Source organism: Lonchura striata, chromosome 31 (genome assembly GCF_046129695.1).
Source record: "Lonchura striata isolate bLonStr1 chromosome 31, bLonStr1.mat, whole genome shotgun sequence".
Classification (NCBI taxonomy): domain Eukaryota; kingdom Metazoa; phylum Chordata; class Aves; order Passeriformes; family Estrildidae; genus Lonchura; species Lonchura striata.
The window spans coordinates 5,584,169-5,604,123 of NC_134633.1; the positions used below are offsets into that span (position 1 = coordinate 5,584,169).

The 19,955-nt window shown below is 59.5% G+C and overlaps 3 protein-coding genes and 1 non-coding gene across 7 annotated transcripts; 1 reads left to right on the plus strand and 3 right to left on the minus strand.

Annotated features, from left to right (window-relative positions):
* Positions 1-294: 294 nt before the first annotated feature.
* On the minus strand, positions 295-3,798 carry LOC110478803 (histone H3.3A). Its single transcript, XM_021545677.3, has 4 exons — positions 3,686-3,798; positions 3,061-3,204; positions 2,124-2,277; positions 295-543 (listed from the first exon to the last, which is right to left on the minus strand). The coding sequence occupies exons 2-4, from the start codon at positions 3,186-3,188 to the stop codon at positions 415-417; spliced, it is 411 nt and encodes a 136-aa protein (XP_021401352.1). The 5' UTR covers positions 3,189-3,204; positions 3,686-3,798; the 3' UTR covers positions 295-414.
* A 1,087-nt stretch (positions 3,799-4,885) lies between these two features.
* On the minus strand, positions 4,886-7,794 carry LOC144247728 (uncharacterized). 4 transcript variants are annotated; one of them, XM_077789181.1, is made up of 3 exons: positions 6,297-7,794; positions 6,228-6,254; positions 4,886-5,771 (listed from the first exon to the last, which is right to left on the minus strand). In XM_077789181.1, the coding sequence occupies exons 1-3, from the start codon at positions 7,064-7,066 to the stop codon at positions 5,564-5,566; spliced, it is 1,005 nt and encodes a 334-aa protein (XP_077645307.1). In that variant the 5' UTR covers positions 7,067-7,794; the 3' UTR covers positions 4,886-5,563. The 4 variants fall into 4 exon arrangements, with proteins under 4 accessions (XP_077645307.1, XP_077645304.1, XP_077645305.1 ...); XM_077789178.1 differs by having other exon boundaries at positions 4,886-6,019; XM_077789179.1 differs by having other exon boundaries at positions 4,886-6,254.
* Positions 7,795-9,371: 1,577 nt separating this feature from the next.
* LOC110478804 (uncharacterized) lies at positions 9,372-11,788 on the minus strand. The gene is made up of 4 exons (XR_013341287.1): positions 11,734-11,788; positions 10,595-10,619; positions 10,427-10,480; positions 9,372-9,408 (listed from the first exon to the last, which is right to left on the minus strand). It is a non-coding gene; the product is annotated as an uncharacterized LOC110478804 (transcript).
* Positions 11,789-13,031: 1,243 nt separating this feature from the next.
* LOC110478798 (gap junction delta-2 protein) lies at positions 13,032-18,398 on the plus strand. Its single transcript, XM_077789136.1, has 3 exons — positions 13,032-13,125; positions 15,383-15,749; positions 17,674-18,398. Exons 1-3 carry the CDS (start codon positions 13,055-13,057, stop codon positions 18,022-18,024), a joined length of 789 nt encoding a protein of 262 aa, XP_077645262.1. The 5' UTR covers positions 13,032-13,054; the 3' UTR covers positions 18,025-18,398.
* The last annotated feature ends 1,557 nt before the right edge of the window (positions 18,399-19,955 follow it).

A 19,955-nucleotide genomic window follows, 5' to 3' on the forward strand; every position in this document is an offset into this window, starting at 1 on the left:
AAAATATCCGATATCCAAACATCAAAAAAACCTTTACCCAAAAAAAAAAAAAAAAACAAACCAAAAAATGAGGAAACCACCCCAAAAAACCCCAAATCTTGGGGAATTTGGACTCGGGGATTTTGGGGCGAAAAGCTGGGATTTGAGGAACCCCGAAGGAACCCGGAATTTCTGCGGGATTTTCTCTTTATTCCGACAGCCCGGCGCCGCCCCGAAATTCCCGATTTTCTCGCCCGTTCCCAAAATTCCAATTTTTTTCCCCCAAATCCCCCTTTTCCCCCCAAGCCCGCGCGTAGAAAAGCGGGGAAGCGCAGCCCGCCCCCGAGCGTACAAAAAAAGGAGGAACCGGCCGCGATCCCGCCCGCATTCTCCCGGGATTCCCGGATTTTGGGGAATTCCCGGATTTCCGGGAACTCAGGCGCGCTCGCCGCGGATCCGCCGCGCCAGCTGGATGTCCTTGGGCATGATGGTGACGCGCTTGGCGTGGATGGCGCACAGGTTGGTGTCCTCGAAGAGCCCCACCAGGTACGCCTCGCTGGCCTCCTGAACACGTGGGACACGCGTGAAACATGCGTGTGACACGTGTGAGACATGTGTGAGATACACGCAGGGTCACCTGTCCCTGTGTCCCACCCCTGTGTCCTCGAAGAGCCCCACCAGGTACGCCTCGCTGGCCTCCTGAACACGTGGGACACGCGTGAAACACGTGTGAGACACGCGTGTGACACACACAGGGTCACCTGTCCCTGTGTCCCACCCCTGTGTCCTCAGAGAGCCCCACCAGGTACGCCTCGCTGGCCTCCTGAACATGTGGGACACGCGTGAAACATGCGTGGGACATGTGTGAGACACGCGTGTGACACACACAGGGTCACCTGTCCCTGTGTCCCACCCCTGTGTCCTCGGAGAACCCCACCAGGTACGCCTCGCTGGCCTCCTGAACACGTGGGACACGCGTGGGACACGGGTGTGACGTGTGTGACACAGGTGTGTGCCCAGGTGTGCACCCAGGTGTACCCTGGTGTGCCCAGGTGTGTCTCACACCTGCCCAGGTGTGCCCAGGTGTCCCCAGGTGTGTGCCCAGCTGTACCCAGCTGTACCCAGGTGTGCCCCTCACCTGCCCAGGTGTGCCCAGGTGTCCCCAGGTGTGCCCCTCACCTGCCCAGGTGTGTCTCTCACCTGCCCAGGTGTGCCCAGCTGTACCCAGGTGTGCCCCTCACCTGCCCAGGTGTGTCTCTCACCTGCCCAGGTGTGCCCAGCTGTACCCAGGTGTGCCCCTCACCTGCCCAGGTGTGTCTCTCACCTGCCCAGGTGTGCCCAGCTGTACCCAGGTGTGTCTCTCACCTGCCCAGGTGTGTCTCTCACCTGCCCAGGTGTGCCCAGGTGTGCCCAGGTGTGTTACCAGCTGTACCCAGGTGTGTACCCAGGTGTACCCAGGTGTGTTCCCAGCTGTACCCAGGTGTACCCAGGTGTACCCAGGTGTGTTCCCAGCTGTACCCAGGTGTGCCCAGGTGTACCCAGGTGTGTGCCCAGCTGTACCCAGGTGTGCCCAGGTGTGCCCCTCACCTGCAGGGCGCCGATGGCGGCGCTCTGGAAGCGCAGGTCGGTTTTGGGTTGGTACCCAGGTGTGCCCAGGTGTGTCTCTCACCTGCCCAGCTGTACCCAGGTGTGCCCCTCACCTGCCCAGGTGTGCCCCTCACCTGCAGGGCGCCGATGGCGGCACTCTGGAAGCGCAGGTCGGTTTTGGGTCGGTACCCAGGTGCACCCAGGTGTGTCTCTCACCTGCCCAGGTGTTCCCAGCTGTACCCAGGTGTACCCAGGTGTGTTCCCAGCTGTACCCAGGTGCACCCAGGTGTGTCTCTCACCTGCCCAGGTGTTCCCAGCTGTACCCAGGTGTACCCAGGTGTGTTCCCAGCTGTACCCAGGTGTGCCCAGGTGTGCCCCTCACCTGCCCAGGTGTGCCCAGGTGTGCCCCTCACCTGCAGCGCGCCGATGGCGGCGCTCTGGAAGCGCAGGTCGGTTTTGGGTCGGTACCCAGGTGTGCCCAGGTGTGTCTCTCACCTGCCCAGGTGTGCCCAGGTGTGCCCCTCACCTGCCCAGGTGTGCCCAGGTGTGCCCCTCACCTGCAGCGCGCCGATGGCGGCGCTCTGGAAGCGCAGGTCGGTTTTGAAGTCCTGCGCGATCTCCCGCACCAGCCGCTGGAACGGAAGCTTCCGGATCAGCAGCTCCGTGGATTTCTGGTAGCGCCGGATCTCCCGCAGCGCCACCGTGCCGGGGCTGGGGGGGCACAGGTGAGCCGGGCACACCTGGGGGCGCCCGGTGCCCACCTGGGGCTGCTCCTGTCCCCGGTGCCCACCTGGGGCTGCTCCTGTCCCCGGTGCCCACCTGGGCACCTGGAACCCCCCTGGGCACCTGGAACCCCCCTGGGCACCTGGAACCCACCTGGAACCCACCTGGGCACCTGGAACCCCCCTGGGCACCTGGAACCCCCCTGGGCCCTCACCTGTCCATAGCACCCACCTGGGCCCTCACCTGTCCCAGTCTCCCCAGTCTCTCCCAGTATCCCCAGTACCCTCCCAGTCCCCCCCAGTGTCCCCAGTCCCTCCCAGTGCCCCCCCAATGCCCTCCCAGTATCCCCAGTTACCATCTCAGTGTCCCCAGTTTCCCTCCCAGTTTGCCCAGTTACCCTCCCAGTATCCCCAGTCCCTCCCAGTGTCCCCAGTTACCCCCCCGTCCCTCCCAGTGTCCCCAGTACCCTCCCAGTTTGTCCAGTACCCTCCCAGTCCCTCCCAGTATCCCCAGTACCCCCCTAGTCCCTCCCAGTATCCCCAGTTACCCTCCCAGTATCCCCAGTCCCTCCCAATATCCCCAGTTACCCCCCCAGTCCCTCCCAGTTTGCCCAGTTACCCCCCCAGTCCCTCCCAGTTTGCCCAGTTTGCCCAGTTACCCTCCCAATTTGCCCAGTTTGCCCAGTTACCCTCCCAGTTTGCCCAGTTACCCCCCCAGTACCCTCCCAGTTTGCCCAGTTACCCTCCCAGTTTGCCCAGTTTGCCCAGTTACCGGTAGCGGTGCGGTTTCTTGACGCCGCCCGTGGACGGCGCGCTCTTCCGGGCCGCCTTGGTGGCCAGCTGCTTGCGCGGCGCTTTGCCGCCGGTGGATTTCCGAGCCGTCTGCTTGGTGCGGGCCATCCCGGGCCGTCACAGCCTGGCAAGGGCGGGGAGAGAAAAACGGGCCGGAAAACGGGAAAAACGGGCAAAAAACCCAAAAATAAACACCGGGAGAGGGCCGCGCGCGGCCCACGCGCCTACAACTCCCAGCAGCGCCCCGCGCGCCGCCTCACATGACCGCCCGCCGCGCCGAAGCCTGATTGGCTGACCGCGGCGCCCGCGCTGCCGGCGAACTACGGCACCCAGAAGCCTCCGCGAGGCCCTCGCTGATTCGCCGGCGCGGCGGCGCTCGCGCGCCGCCCCTTTGAGTGACGCGCCTCGCAGCCAATCACACCCCGGCCTCCTGACCAATCAGCGCGCGGCACCGCACGGAAGGCGGGACTGAGGAGCGGCGTCTCCTCAGGCGACCCCGGCCCCCCCCCCCATACACCCCCACCCCCCTCACCCCGCGCACCGGAGCCCCCCCGGTCCTCCCCCCCTTCACCAGCCCCGCGGGACCGACGCGGCGCCGCCGGTACCTGCGAGCGGCGCTGGCGGCGGCGCTGGAGCCGTGCGGGTCCCGCGGCGCAGGTTCGCTCTCCCCTTCCCGCCTTTCCCGGCAGAAAATGGCGGGTCCCGGCTGAGGGCGGTTCCCGTCGTGCCCCGCGCGCGGCGGGCGGGAACGGGGGGGCGGGGCCGGCTGAGGTGAGGCCGCGCCGCCATCTTGGCCGCCGCCATCTTGGGCGCCTCGAGGGGATTTCGCCTAAAAATCGCCGAAATTCACCGAATCCCGGAATTCCCGGAATTCCCAAGCGCGGGCTGCTGGCTCTGGCGGTCTGTGGCGGGGGACGGCGTTTGGGGGCGCTGCCCTCGTTACTCCCCGCTGTGAAAACGAACGAGAAACCCCCAAAAAACCCAAAAAACCCCAAAAAAACCCAAAAAACCCCCCAAAAAACCCAAAAAAACCCGCACAAAAGCCACCAAACCCGGCTCGGGTTTCAGCCCTTTATTCCCAAAAGGAGCGCGGCCACGATTTCATGCGCGGGTGCTTTAGGGTTAAGTAAAAGAATTAAGGTTTGAAGAGCTCTGAGGGCATTGATCCTAGAAATGTCCCGAAATGACCCAAAATCCCCCTGAAATAACCCAAAAATGTCCTGAAATAACCCAAAATCCCCTGAAACAACCCAAAAATGTCCTGAAATAACCCAAAATCCCCCGAAATAACCCCAAATCCCCCTGAAACAACCCAAAAATGTCCTGAAATGACCCAAAATCCCCCTGAAATAACCCAAAAATGTCCTGAAATGACCCAAAATCCCCTGAAATAACCCAAAAATGTCCTGAAATGATCCAAAATCCCCCTGAAATAACCCAAAAATGTCCCGAAATGACCCAAAATCCCCCTGAAATAACCCCAAAATCCCCCGAAATGACCCAAAATCCCCCTGAAATAACCCAAAAATGTCCTGAAATGATCCAAAATCCCCCTGAAATAACCCAAAAATGTCCCGAAATGACCCAAAATCCCCCTGAAATAACCCCAAAATCCCCCTGAAATAACCCAAAATCCCCCTGAAATAACCCAAAATCCCCCTGAAATAACCCAAAAATGTCCTGAAATGATCCAAAATCCCCTGAAATAACCCAAAAATGTCCTGAAATGACCCAAAATCCCCCTGAAACAACCCAAAAATGCCCTAAACCAACCCAAAATCACCTGAAATAACCCAAAATCCAGCTGGATTTGCCATTTTTTATTCCCAAAATTCCACAATTCCATGCTGACAATTTTTAGATTACCAAAAAAATGGAATTTTGAAGAGCCTGGAAGGAGGCACAGCCCTCCTCCCCCCAATTTCCCCAAAAATCACTCAAAACCAACAAACAGCCCCAAATTGGGCTCAAAATTCCAAAGTTTTATTCCCGAAAGGCCACGGAGACCCAAAACCGGGGGAAATAAAGAAAAAATCCCAAATTTCAGCACTTTTAAGGAGTTTTCCCCCATTTTTCACCCTGCCAGGAGCGCTCGGAGGGAGGAAAATCCCAAAAAAAGGCGATTTGGGCCCAAAACGGCGGCGAGGGGAAGGATTTGGGGTAAAAGGGGAATTTTGGGAAAGAAAAATAAAAAAGATTTTGGGGTGGGACGTGAAGGATTTGGGGCAGAATGAAAAATTGGAATGTTTAGGGTGGGTTGGAGGGGTTTTGGGGTGAAATTTGGGGATTTTGGGTGGGATTTGGGAATTTTGGGGTGAAATTTGGGGATTCTGGGTGGGCTCTGAGGGGTTTTGGGGTGAAAATTGGGGATTTTGGGTGGGATTTGGGAATTTTGGGGTGAAATTTGGGGATTTTGGGGTGAAATTTGGGGATTTTGGGTGGGATTTGAAGTGAAATTTTGGGATTTTGGGTGGGTTCTGGGTTCAGGATGGATTTTGGGTGGGATCTGGGAATTTTGGGGTGAAATTCGGGGATTTTGGGGTAAGACATGGGGATTTTGGGTGGGATCTGGGAATTTTGGGGTGAAATGTGGGGAGTTTGGGTGGGATCTGGGAATTTTGGGGTGAAATGTGGGGAGTTTGGGTGGGATCTGGGAATTTTGGGGTGAAATGTGGGGATTTTGGGTGGGATCTGGGAATTTTGGGGTGAGACGTGGGGATTTTGGGTGGGATCTGGGAATTCTGGGGTGAGACATAGGGATCTTGGGGTGAAATTTGTGAATTTTGGGGTGAGATGTGGGGATTTTGGGGTGAGATGTGGGGATTTTGGGTGGGATTTTGGAATTTTGGGGTGAGACGCAGGGATTTTGGGGTGAGACGCGGGGATTTTGGGTGGGATCTGGGAATTTTGGGGTGAGACGTGGGGATTTTGGGTGGGATCTGGGAATTCTGGGGTGAGATGTGGGAATTTTGGGGTGAGACGCGGGGATTTTGGGTGGGATTTAGGAATTTTGGGGTGAGACGTGGGAATTTTGGGGTGAGACGCGGGGATTTTGGGGTGAGACGTGGGAATTTTGGGTGGGATTTAGGAATTTTGGGGTGAGACATGGGAATTTTGGGGTGAGACGCGGGGATTTTGGGGTGAGACGTGGGAATTTTGGGGTGAGACGTGGGAATTTTGGGGTGAGACGCGGGGATTTTGGGGTGAGACGCGGGGATTTTGGGGTGAGACGCGGGGATTTTGGGGTGAGACGCGGGGATTTTGGGGTCGGCCCCCCGTCCCTCCCGCGGGCTCGGGGCGGCGCCGCTGCCGGCGGCGTTTCGGCGATTCCCGTCATGGAGCGGGGGGGCGGGCGGCCGACACGTCCCGCGAGCGTCGGGAGCCGGCGACGCTCCCGATATATCGCGATAGCCGGGGATATTTGCTGATCTATCGTGATATCTGGTGATATTTGCTGATATATCGCGATAGCCGGGGATATTTGCTGATATATCGCGATAGCCGGGGATATTTGCTGATATATCGCGATAGCCGGGGATATTTGCTGATCTATCATGATATCTGGTGATATTTGCTGATATATCGCGATAGCCGGGGATATTTGCTGATATATCGCGATAGCCGGGGATATTTGCTGATCTATCATGATATCTGGTGATATTTGCTGATCTATCGTGATATCTGGTGATATTTGCTGATATATCGCGATAGCCGGGGATATTTGCTGATATATCGTGATATCTGGTGATATTTGCTGATATATCGCGATAGCCGGGGATATTTGCTGATATATCATGATATCTGGTGATATTTGCTGATATATCGCGATATTCGGTGATATCTCTCAATAAATCGCGATATTCGGTGATATCTCCCCATGTATCGCGATATCTGGCGGTATCTCCTGATATTTCCTGGTATATCCCAATATTTATCAATTGCTGCCGATATCTATCAATATCCGCCGATATATTGCGATATCCCATCGATACCACCTGATATCCATCGATATCTCTCGATATATGGCGATATCCATTGCTGTGTCCTGATATCTACCAATACCTGCCGATACATCGCGATATCCCATCAATACCACCCGATATCCATTGATACTACCCGATATATCGCAATAGCCATCGATACCACCCAATATCCATCGATACCGCCCAATATATCACGATATCCATAGAAACCACCCAATATATCGCGATATCCATTGCTGTTTACCAATATCCATCAATACCTGCCGATATATCGCAATAGCCATCGATACCACCCAATATCCATAGAAACCACCCAATATATCGCGATACCCGTTGCTGTTTACCAATATCCATCAATACCTGCCGATATATCGCAAAATCCATCAATACCACCCAATATATCACAATATTCCATTGATACCACCTGATATGTGGCAATACCCATTGCTGCCTACCAATATCTGCCAATATATCGCGATATCTGCCAATATCACCCGATATATCACGATATCCATCGATACCGCCCGCTATATTGCGATATATCGTGTGGTGTCGAGCGCTATCGTGATATATTGGCTGGTATCAATAGGATATCGCGATATATCGAGCGCTATCGATGGGATATCGCGATATATCGATGGCCTATCGCGATATATCGATGGCATATCGTGATATATCGATGGCATATCGCGATATATCGATGGGATATCGCGATATATCGATGGGGTATCGTGATATATCAATGGCATATCGCGATATATCGATGGGATATCGCGATATATCGATGGCATATCACGATATATCAAGTGCTATCGATGGCCTATCGCGATATATCGATGGCATATCGCGATATATCAATGGCATATCGCGATATATCGATGGCCTATCGCGATATATCGATGGCCTATCGCGATATATCAAGTGCTATCGATGGCATATCACAATATATCGATGGCCTATCGCGATATATCGATGGCCTATCGCGATATATCGATGGGATATCGCGATATATCGATGGCATATCGCGATATATCAAGCGCTATCGATGGCATATCACGACATATCGATGGCCTATCGCGATATATCGATGGGATATCGCGATATATCGATGGCATATCGCGATATCCCGGGGCGCCCTAGCGCGGCCTAGGCCAGGCGGGACTCGATGGCGGCCACGATGCGGAGCAGCTTCGGCTCGGTGTCCACGAAGCCATCGCCGGCCTGGGGGAACCCCAAATTGGGACGGGGGCACCCCGAAATGGGGAGGGGGCACCCCGAAATGGGGAGGGGAAACCCCGGTAATGGGGAGGGGGCACCCTGAAATTGGGAGGGGGGACCCCAAAATGGGGAGGGGGGCATCCCGAAATTGGGGATGGGGGACACCCTGAAATTGGGGAGGGGGAACCCTGAAATTGGGGATGGGACACCCTGAAATGTGGATGGGACACCCTGAAATGGGGAGGGGGCACCCTGAAATTGGGGAGGGGGCGCCCTGAAATGGGGAGGGGGCACCCCAAATTGGGGAGGGGGCACCCTGAAATTGGGATGGGGGCACCCTGAAATTGGGACAGGGGCACCCCAAATTGGGGAGGGGGGCATCCCGAAATTGGGGATGGAGGACACCCTGAAATTGGGGAGGGGGCACCCCGGTAATGGGGAGGGGGAACCCCGAAATGGGGATGGGACACCCGGAAATGGGGAGGGGGCACCCCGAAATTGGGGATGGGGGACACCCTGAAATTGGGGAGGGGGCAACCCGAAAATGGGCACAGGGACACCCCGAAATGGGGAGGGGACATCCCGAAATTGGGGAGGGGGAACCCCGAAAATGGGGATGGGGGCATGCCGAAATTGGGGAGGGGGCGCGCCGAAATGGGCACAGGGACACCCCGAAATGGGGGTGGGGAGGGGGGACACCCCGAAATGGGGAGGGGGCACACCCCGAAATGGGGGTGGGGAGGGGGGACACCCCGAAATGGGGGTGGGGAGGGGGGACACCCCGAAATGGGGAGGGGGGACACCCAGAAATGGGGAGGGGGGACACCCCGAAATGGGGGTGGGGAGGGGGGACACCCCGAAATGGGGAGGGGGGACACCCCGAAATGGGGGTGGGGAGGGGGGACACCCCGAAATGGGGAGGGGGGACACCCCGAAATGGGGAGGGGGGACACCCAGAAATGGGGAGGGGGGACACCCCGAAATGGGGAGGGGGGACACCCCGAAATGGGGAGGGGGGACACCCCGAAATGGGGGTGGGGAGGGGCACCCACCTTTTTGGAGTGCACCAGGCGTCCCCCCACGGTCACCTCAAACCATCCCGTCACTTCCGGGGTGCCCTGGCCGCGCTGGGGGGGGGGACAGCTGAGAGACCCCCCCCCAAAAATCCTGGGGGACCCCAAAACCTCCCCCCGAAATCCTCTGGATCCCACCCCAAAATCGTCCCCCCGCCCCCGCCAAAATCCTGGGAATTCACCCCAAAATCCCCCCCCAAACCCTGTGGATTCACCCCAAAATCTGGGGAATTCACCCCCAAAACCTGGGAATTCCACCCCCAAAATCCTGGGAATTCACCCCCAAAACCTGGGAATTCACCCCAAAATCATGTGGGGGTTTTGTTCCCCCATCCTCAGCCAAAATCCTGTGGATTCACCCCAAATTCTGGGAATCCCACCCCCAAATCCTGTAAATTCACCCCAAAATCCCAAGACCCCCCCCCCAAAATCCTGTGAATTCACCTCAAAATCCCATAATCCCATGAATTCACCCCAAAACCACCCCCAAAATCCTGTGAATTCACCCCAAAATCCCGAGACCCCCCCAAAATCCCATCAATTCACCCCAAACCCTGTAGATCCCCCCAAACCCTGTAGACCCCCCCCCCAAAATCCCGGGAATTCACCCCAAAATCCCGGGAATTCACCCCAAAACCCCAAGACGCCCCAAAATCCCGGGAATTTGCCCCAAAATCCCGGGAATTCACCCCAAAACCCCAAGACCCCCCAAAATCCCGGGAATTCACCCCAAAATCCCGGGAATTCGCCCCAAAATCCTGGGAATTCACCCCAAAACCCCCCAAAATCCCGGGAATTCACCCCAAAATCCCGGGAATTCGCCCCAAAATCCCGGGAATTCACCCCAAAACCCCCCAAAATCCCGGGAATTCACCCCAAAATCCCGGGAATTCGCCCCAAAATCCCGGGAATTCACCCCAAAACCCCAAGACGCCCCAAAATCCTGGGAATTCACCCCAAAATCCCGGGAATTCGCCCCAAAATCCCGGGAATTCACCCCAAAACCCCCCAAAATCCCGGGAATTCACCCCGAAATCCCGGGAATTCGCCCCAAACGGGGTCCCTCACCCACCACGTCCAGCGCTCCCGGGAAGCGCCGCTCCAGTTCCCGGCGCAGCTGCTCAAACTGGGACGGGGAGAGGCTCTGGTGGGGCCGGGGGTTTGGGGACCCCCCCCACATTTTGGGGTCCCCACCCCGGATTTTGGGGAGGGGGCAGGAAGGGGTGGGGGAGGGGCTCACCTTGGGTTTGTAGCCTCAGGCTCCGCTGGGGGGAGGGGAGGGGTGAAAATGGGGACCCCCCCAAAATTTGGGACACCCACCCAAAATTGAGGACCCCCAGCCGGGATTTGGGGACCCCCACCCAAAATTGGGGACCCCCATCCAGAATTGGGGACCCCCATCCAGAATTGAGGACACCCCCCAGAACTGGGGACACCCACCCAAAATTAGGGACCCCTCCTGGAATTGGGGACCCTTACCCAAAATTTGGGACACCCCCAGAATCTGGGACCCCTCTCGAGACTGGGAACCCCCACCCAGAATTGGGGTCACCCCCAGAATTGGGGTCACCCCCGGAATTGGGGACCCCCACCCAAAACTGGGGACCCATCTCGGGATTGGGGACACCCCCCCAAAACTCAGGACCCTTACCCAAAATTGGGGCCCTCACCCAAAATTAGGAACTCCCACCCGGGATTTGGGGACCCCCACCCAAAATTGGGACCCCCCCCAAAATTGGGGACACCCACCCAGAATTGGGGACTTCCAGCCGGGATTTGGGGACCCCCACCCAAAGTTGGAACCCTCACCCAAAACTGGGGACCCCCACCCAAAATTGGAACTCTCACCCAAAACTGGGGACCCCCACCCAAAATTGAGAACTCCCACCCGGGACTTGGGGACCCCCACCCAAAACTGGGGACCCCCATCCAAAATTGGAACTCTCACCCAAAACTGGGGACCCCCACCCAAAATTGAGAACTCCCACCCGGGATTTGGGGACCCCCACCCAAAATTGGGGACCCCCACCCAAAATTGAGGACTCCCAGCCGGGACTTGGGGACCCCCACCCAAAATTGAGGACTCCCAGCCGGGATTTGGGGACCCCCACCCAAAATTGGGGAACCCTCCCTCGAACTGGAGCCTCTCCCGGGCTCAGAGACCCCCCCCCGGATTTGGGGACCCCCCCCCCGGATTTGGGGACCCCCCCCGGATTTAGGGACCCCCCCCGGATTTGGGACGACCTCCCGGATTTGGGGACCCCCCGGATTTGGGGACCCTCCCCCCCCGGATTTGGGGACCCCCCCCCCGGATTTAGGGACCCTCCCCAGATTTGGGGACCCCCCCCATTTGGGGTCTCCCCAGTTTGGCCCCGGTACCAGTAAAGGACATGGACTGGGAGCGGCGCCATGGCGGCAACTGCGCATGCGCGGGGGGCGGGGCCACAGGGGAAACGCGTGACGTCAGAGAAACCAGTGAAACCAGTGAAACCAGTATGGGACCACCAGTGAAACCAGTAAAACCAGTAAAACCAGTGAAACCAGTATGGGACCACCAGTGAAACCAGTAAAACCAGTAAAACCAGTGAAACCAGTATGGGACCACCAGTGAAACCAGTGCAGGGCCACCAGTGAAACCAGTAAAACCAATAAAATCAGTACGGGACCACCAGTGAAACCAGTAAAACCAGTGAAACCAATAAAATCAGTTCGGGACCACCAGTAAAACCAGTACGGGACCACCAGTGAAACCAGTGCAGGGCCACCAGTAAAACCAGTTCGGGACCACCAGTAAAACCAGTATGGGGTCACCAACGAAACCAGTACAGGGCCACCAGTCCCTCCCCCAGTATAACCAGTATAACCCCCAGTATAACCCCCTCAGTCCCGCTCCCAGCACCCCCCAGTCCCTCCCAGTTCCCTCCAGTCCCTCCCCCACCACTCCCAGTCCCTCCCCCAGTCCCTCCCCCAGTGCTCCCAGTTCCCTCCAGTCCCTCCCCCACCACTCCCAGTCCCTCCCCCAGTGCTCCCAGTCCCTCCCCCAGTATAACCAGTATAACCCCCAGTATAACCAGTATAACCCCCTCAGTCCCGCTCCCAGCACCCCCAGCGCTCCCAGTTCCCTCCCCCACCACTCCCAGTCCCTCCCCCAGTGCTCCCAGTCCCTCCCCCACCACTCCCAGTCCCTCCCAGTTCCCTCCAGTCCCTCCCCCAGTGCTCCCAGTCCCTCCCCCACCACTCCCAGTCCCTCCCAGTTCCCTCCAGTCCCTCCCCCACCACTCCCAGTCCCTCCCCCAGTGCTCCCAGTCCCTCCCAGTTCCCTCCAGTCCCTCCCCCACCACTCCCAGTCCCTCCCCCAGTGCTCCCAGTCCCTCCCAGTTCCCTCCCCTCCCCCAGCGCTCGATGGATCCCGGGGATCCGCTGGATCCGCCCGATCCCGGGGGGCGGGGGGGGCGCGGCTGCTGAGCCGGGGGGTCCCGGGGGCTCGGGGGGTTCCCGGGGGGGTCCCGGGGGGATCCCGGGGGGGGGTCCCGGGGGCTCGGGGGTTCCCGGGGGGGTCCCGGGGGGATCCCGGGGGGGGGTCCCGGGGGCTCGGGGGGTCCCGGGGGGGTCCCGGGGGGATCCCGGGGGGGGGTCCCGGGGGCTCGGGGGGTCCCGGGGGGGTCCCGGGGGGGGTCCCGGCGCCCCCCGGGCCGGAGCCATGGGCGAATGGACCATCCTGGAGCGGCTGCTGGAGGCGGCGGTGCAGCAGCACTCCACCATGATCGGCAGGTCAGCGACCCCCGGAGCCCCAGATCCCACCCGGGACCCCCCAGATCCCACCCGGGACCCCCCAAATCCCACCCGGGACCCCCAGATCCCACCCGGGACCCCCAGATCCCACCCGGATCCCGAAATTCCCACCCGGGACCCCCAAATCCCCCCCCGGATCCCGAAAATCCCACCCGGGACCCCCCAGATCCCACCCGGGACCCCCAAATCCCACCCGAGACCCCCAAATCCCACCCGAGACCCCCAAATCCCGCCCCGGATCCCGAAATTCCACCCCAAATCCCACCCGGGACCCCCAAATCCCGCCCCGGATCCCGAAATTCCACCCCAAATCCCACCCGGGACCCGCAAATCCCGCCCCGGATCCCGAAATTCCACACCAAATCCCACCCGGGAGCCCAGATCCCGCCCCGGATCCCAAAAATCCCACCCGAGACCCCGAAATTCCACCCGGATCCCGCCCCGGGACCCCCAAATCCCCCCCGGGAGCCCAAATCCCACCCCGGATCCCGAAATCCTGCCCCGGGACCCCCAAATCCCGCCCCGGATCCCAAAAATCCCACCCGAGACCCCGAAATTCCACCCCAAATCCCCCCCGGGACCCCCAAATCTCCCCCGGGACCCCCAACTCCCCCCCGGGACCCCCAAATCCGCCCCGGGACCCCCAACTCCCCCCCGGGACCCAAGCCCCCTCCCAGCCCCCCCGCTGCCCCTCCCCCCGCTGCCCCTCCCCCCGGGTGCGCCGGTGACACGGGGACAGCCCCTCCCCCACGCGTGCCACCCCCGCAGGGCACCCGCGGCAGAGCCGGGGGGACCCGGGGATTGGGGAGCCCCGGGGGGGATTTGGGAGCCCCAGGTGGGATTTGGGGAGCCCCGGGGGGGATTTGGGAGCTCCGGGGGGGATTTGGGAGCTCCAGGTGAGATTTGGGGAACCCCAGGTGAGCTTTGGGGAGCCCCAGGTGAGCCCAGGGGAGATTTGGGAGCCCCAGGTGAGATTTGGGGAGCCCCAGGGGAGATTTGGGGAGCCCCAGGGGAGATTTGGGGAGCCCCAGGTGAGATTTGGGAGCCCCAGGTGAGCCTCAGGTGAGCTTTGGGGAGCCCCAGGTGAGCCCAGGTGAGATTTGGGAGCCCCAGGTGAGCCCAGGTGAGATTTGGGAGCCCCAGGTGAGATTTGGGGAGCCCCAGGTGAGCCCAGGTGAGATTTGGGGACCCCCAGGTGAGATTTGGGAGCCCCAGGTGAGATTTGGGGAGCCCCAGGGGAGCCCAGGTGAGATTTGGGGAGCCCCAGGTGAGCCCAGGTGAGATTTGGGAGCCCCAGGTGAGATTTGGGGAGCCCCAGGTGAGCCCAGGTGAGATTTGGGGAGCCCCAGGTGAGCCCAGGTGAGATTTGGGAGCCCCAGGGGAGATTTGGGAGCCCCAGGTGAGCCAGGCCCGGGGGCTGGGGGGGTCCAGGGCCAGGTGAGACCCCCAGCCCCAGGTGCCACCCCCGGTGTCACCTCCAGCCCCCCCAAAGTGTCACCACCCGTCCTGTCCCCGTGCCCAGGATCCTGCTGGCCACAGTGGTCACTCCTCAGGATCCTGCTGACGGTGGTGGTCACTCCCTGTCCCTGTGGTCACTCCCTGTCCCCATGCCCACCCCCAGGATCCTGCTGACTGTGGTGGTCACTGCCATGTCCCTGTGGTCATTTCCCTGTTCCTGCTGACCCTGTGGTCATTTTGCTGTCCCCGTGTCCACTCCCCAGGATCCTGCTGACGGTGGTGGTCACTCCCTTGTCCCTGTGGTCACTCCCTGACCCTGGTGGTCACTCCCTTGTCCCTGTGGTCACTCCCTGACCCTGGTGGTCACTCCCTTGTCCCTGTGGTCACTCCCTGTCCCTGTGGTCACTCCCTGTCCCCATGCCCACCCCCAGGATCCTGCTGACGGTGGTGGTCACTCCCCGTCCCTGTGGTCACTCCCTTGTCCCTGTGGTCACTCCCTGTCCCCGTGCCCACCCTCCAGGATCCTGCTGACGGTGGTGGTCACTCCCTGTCCCTGGTGGTCACTCCCTGTCCCTGTGGTCACTTTGCTGACCCTGGTGGTCACTCCCTGACCCTGGTGGTCACTCCCTGTCCCTGTGGTCATTTTGCTGTCCCTGGTGGTCACTCCCTGTCCCCGTGTCCACTCCCCAGGATCCTGCTGACGGTGGTGGTCACTCCCTGATGGTGGTGGTCACTCCCTGACCCTGTGGTCACTCCCTGTCCCCGTGTCCACCCCCAGGATCCTGCTGACGGTGGTGGTCATCTTCCGCATCCTCATCGTGGCCATCGTGGGCGAGACGGTCTACGAGGACGAGCAGACCATGTTCATGTGCAACACGCTGCAGCCGGGCTGCAACCAGGCGTGCTACGACAGCGCCTTCCCCATCTCGCACATCCGCTACTGGGTCTTCCAGATCATCCTGGTGTGCACGCCCAGCCTCTGCTTCATCACCTACTCCGTGCACCAGGCGGCCAAGCAGCGCGAGCGCCGCTGCTCCTGCCTGGCGCCGCTGCTGGAGCCGCGCCCGGAGCCGCCGGCGCCGCGCCCGGCCCGCAGCGCCAAGGCCAAGCGCCAGGAGGGCATCTCCAGGTTCTACGTCATCCAGGTGGGTTCCGGACATCCTCTGAGCCCATCACGTGTCGTTCTGTGTGCGGGTGGGGTTCTGGACATCCTCTGAGCACATCATGTGTCCTTCTGTGTCCACATGGGGTTCTGGACATCCTCTGAGCCCATCACGTGTCCTTCTCATGTCCACGTGGGGTTCTGGACATCCTCTGAGCCCATCACGTGTCCTTCTCATGTCCACGTGGGGTTCTGGACATCCTCTGAGCCCATCACGTGTCCTTCTCATGTCCACATGGGGTTCCGGACATCCTCTGAGCCCATCACGTGTCCTTCTCATGTCCACATGGGGTTCTGGACATCCTCTGAGCCCATCACGTGTCCTTCTCATGTCCGGGTGGAATTCCGGACATCCTCTGAGCCCATCACGTGTCCTTCTCATGTCCACGTGGGGTTCCGGACATCCTCTGAGCCCATCACGTGTCGTTCTCATGTCCACGTGGGGTTCCGGACATCCTCTGAGCCCATCACGTGTTCTTCTCATGTCCACGTGGGCTTCGGGACATCCTCTGAGCCCATCACGTGTCCTTCTCATGTCCGGGTGGGGTTCCGGACATCCTCTGAGCCCATCACGTGTCCTTCTCATGTCCGGGTGGGGTTCCGGACATCCTCTGAGCCCATCACGTGTCATTCTGTGTCCGGGTGGGGTTCTGGACATCCTCTGAGCCCATCACGTGTCGTTCTCATGTCCGGATGGGGTTCGGGACATCCTCTGAGCCCATCACGTGTCCTTCTCATGTCCACGTGGGGTTCCGGACATCCTCTGAGCCCATCACGTGTCCTTCTGTGTCCACATGGGGTTCCGGACATCCTCTGAGCACATCACGTGTCCTTCTGTGTCCACGTGGGGTTCCGGACATCCTCTGAGCCCATCACGTGTCGTTCTCATGTCCACGTGGGGTTCCGGACATCCTCTGAGCCCATCACGTGTTCTTCTCATGTCCACGTGGGGTTCTGGACATCCTCTGAGCACATCACGTGTCCTTCTCATGTCCGGGTGGGGTTCCGGACATCCTCTGAGCCCATCACGTGTCCTTCTCATGTCCGGGTGGGGTTCCGGACATCCTCTGAGCCCATCACGTGTCCTTCTCATGTCCACATGGGGTTCTGGGACATCCTCTGAGCCCATCACGTGTCCTTCTGTGTCTGGGTGGGGTTCCAGACATCCTCTGAGCCCATCACGTGTCCTTCTCATGTCCAGGTGGGGTTCCGGACATCCTCTGAGCACATCACGTGTCCTTCTCATGTCCGGGTGGGGTTCAGGAGGGTTTTGGGACATCCTCTGAACCCTCACCTGTCCCTCCTGCCCAGGTGGTTTTTAGGAAGATCTCAGGACATCCCAGGAGGATCTCAAACCTTTCCCTGACCCTCACCTGTCCCTCCTGCCCAGGTGGTGTTCAGGAGGATCTCAGACCGGTTCCTAACCCTCACCTGTCCCTCATGCCCAGGTGGTGTTCCGGAGGATGTCAGGACATCCCAGGAGGACCTCAAACCTTTCCCTGATCCTCACCTGTCCTCTCCTTGCCCAGGTGGTTTTTAGGAGGATCCCAGGACATCCCAGGAGGATCTCACACCAGTCCCTGACCCTCACCTGTCCTCTCCTGCCCAGGTGGTGTTCCGGAACGCTCTGGAGATCTCAGACCTATCCCCAACCCTCACCTGTCCCTCCTGCCCAGGTGGTGTTCAGGAGGATCTCAGGACATCCCAGGAAGATCCCAGGACATCCCAGGAGGATCTCACACCTGTCCCCAACCCTCACCTGTCCTCTCCTTGCCCAGGTGGTTTTTAGGAGGATCCCAGGACATCCCAGGAGGATCTCACACCTGTCCCTGACCCTCACCTGTCCCTCCTGCCCAGGTGGTGTTCCGGAACGCTCTGGAGATCTCACACCTGTCCCTCCTGCCCAGGTGGTGTTCCGGAACGCTCTGGAGATCGGCTTCCTGGGCGGGCAGTACTTCCTCTACGGCTTCAACGTGCCGGCCATCTTCGAGTGCGACCGCTACCCGTGCGTCAAGGAGGTGGAGTGCTACGTGTCGCGGCCCACCGAGAAGAGCGTCTTCCTGGTCTTCATGTTCGCCGTCTCGGGCGTCTGCGTGCTGCTCAACCTGGCCGAGCTCAACCACCTGGGCTGGCGCAAGGTGCGCGCCGCCGTGCGCGGCGCCCGCGCGCGCCGCAAGAGCCTGGGCGAGGCGCGGCGCAGGGAGGCGGCGGCGCCCGCGCTGGGCCGGACGCAGTCCAGCGAGTCAGCCTACGTGTGAGGGGACTGGGATTGGGATGGGATTGGATTGGGATTGGGATGGAACCAAAACTGGGATTGGGATGGGATTGGGATGGAACCAAAATTGGGATTGGGATGGAACAGGATCGGAGCCCGCACTGGGCAGGACGCAGTCCAGCGAGTCGGCCTACGTCTGAGGGGACTGGGATGGGATTGGGATTGGGATGGGATTGGGATGGAACCAAAATTGGGATTGGGATGGAACCGAAATCGGGATTGGGATGGAACGGGATCGGAGCCCGCGCTGGGCAGGACACAGTCCAGCGAGTCGGCCTATGTCTGAGGGGACTGGGATGGGATTGGGATTGGGATGGAACCAAAATTGGGATTGGGATGGAACCAAAATCGGGATTGGGATGGGATTGGGATGCGATCGGAGCCCGCACTGGGCAGGACGCAGTCCAGCGAGTCGGCCTACGTGTGAGGGGACTGGGATGGGATTGGGATTGGGATGGGATTGGGATGGAACCAAAACTGGGATTGGGATGGCATTGGGATGGGATTGGGATGCAATCAGAGCCCGCGCTGGGCCGGACGCAGTCCAGCGAGTCGGCCTACGTGTGAGGGGACTGGGATTGGGATGGGATTGGATTGGGATGGAACCAAAACTGGGATTGGGATGGGATTGGGATGGAACCAAAATCGGGACTGGGATGGAACGGGATCGGAGCCCGCGCCGGGCAGGACGCAGTCCAGTGAGTCGGCCTACGTCTGAGGGGATTGGGATGGGATTGGGATTGGGATGGAACCAAAATTGGGATTGGGATGGGATTGGCATGGGATCGGGATGGAACCAAAATTGGGATTGGGATGGGATTGGGATTGGATCAGGATCGGGGTTGGGATGGGATCAGGACTGGGATGGAACAGGATCGGAGCCCGCGCTGGGCAGGACGCAGTCCAGCGAGTCGGCGTACGTGTGAGGGGACTGGGATTGGGATTGGGATTGGGATGGGATTGGGATGGAACCAAAACTGGGATTGGGATGGGATTGGGATGGGATCGGGATTGGGATGGAACGGGACCGGAGCCCGCGCTGGGCAGGATGCAGTCCAGCGAGTCGGCCTACGTGTGAGGGGACTGGGATGGGATTGGGATTGGGATGGGATTGGGATTTGGAGCCAAAATCGCCGGGTTTGGAACCAAAATTGTCAGGATCTGAAGCCAAAACTGGATTTGGAGCTGAAATTGCCAGATTTGGAACCAAAATCACCAAGAATTGGAACCAAAATTTTTGGGATTTGGAGCCAATATCGCCAGGTTTGAAAATTGCCGGATTTGGAGCCAAAATTGTCGGGATTTGGAACCAAAATTATTGGGTTTGGAACCAAAATCGTCGGGATTTGGAGCCAAAATCGTCAGGATTTGGAACTAAAATCGCTGGAATTAGAACCAAAATCACCGGGTTTGGAGCCAAAATTATCGGGATTTGGAACTAAAATCGCTGGATTTGGAACCAAAATCGCCGGATTTGGAACTAAAATCGCCGGGTTTGGACTGAAAAGGAGCAGGAATTGCTCCAAACTTTCGGGATTTCAGCCCAATTTGGAGGGGATCAGCCCCAAAATCTTGGGATTTCAGCCCAAATTCCCGAGGTTTGGCGGCGGAACTGCCCCAAAAAAGCCAAAATTCCTCCCAAAATTCCGCGACTTCACGCCCGAACGCCACCGGGGAGGAGCCGGACCCGAAATCCCGAAATTTGGCCCCAAATTCCCCCGGAGCCGCCGCGATCCGGAGCCGCCGCTTCCGCGCCGCCGGAATTCCCGAATTTCTCCCCAAAATCTCCAAATTTGGGGGTTCACCCCAAAAGTTGCTGCTGATTCCTCTCTTTTATTCCCCTGCCTTGGATTTTGGCCCCCCCAGGTGCAAACGGGACTGGGAGGATTTTTTTGGGGGGGCAGCCGTGTTTAT

Excerpts from the sequence above, each read along its gene's own strand:
- LOC110478803 (XM_021545677.3), bottom strand. The coding sequence starts at position 3,188 with ATGGCCCGCACCAAGCAGACGGCTCGGAAATCCACCGGCGGCAAAGCG. Across the intron at positions 2,278-3,060 it reads AAGAAACCGCACCGCTACCG|CCCCGGCACGGTGGCGCTGC; the intron begins GTAACTGGGCAA and ends GTGCCCCCCCAG. Across the intron at positions 544-2,123 it reads CCGCCATCGGCGCGCTGCAG|GAGGCCAGCGAGGCGTACCT; the intron begins GTGAGGGGCACA and ends CCACGTGTTCAG.
- LOC144247728 (XM_077789178.1), bottom strand. The coding sequence starts at position 7,066 with ATGGGATATCGCAATATATCGGCGGATATTGATAGATATCGGCAGCAA. Across the intron at positions 6,255-6,296 it reads CCCGCGTCTCACCCCAAAAT|TCCCACGTCTCACCCCAAAA; the intron begins CCCCGCGTCTCA and ends TCACCCCAAAAT. Across the intron at positions 6,020-6,227 it reads TCTCACCCCAAAATTCCCAC|ATCCCACCCAAAATCCCCAC; the intron begins GTCTCACCCCAA and ends CAGAATTCCCAG.
- LOC110478798 (XM_077789136.1), top strand. The coding sequence starts at position 13,055 with ATGGGCGAATGGACCATCCTGGAGCGGCTGCTGGAGGCGGCGGTGCAG. Across the intron at positions 13,126-15,382 it reads CACTCCACCATGATCGGCAG|GATCCTGCTGACGGTGGTGG; the intron begins GTCAGCGACCCC and ends GTCCACCCCCAG. Across the intron at positions 15,750-17,673 it reads CCAGGTTCTACGTCATCCAG|GTGGTGTTCCGGAACGCTCT; the intron begins GTGGGTTCCGGA and ends CCTCCTGCCCAG.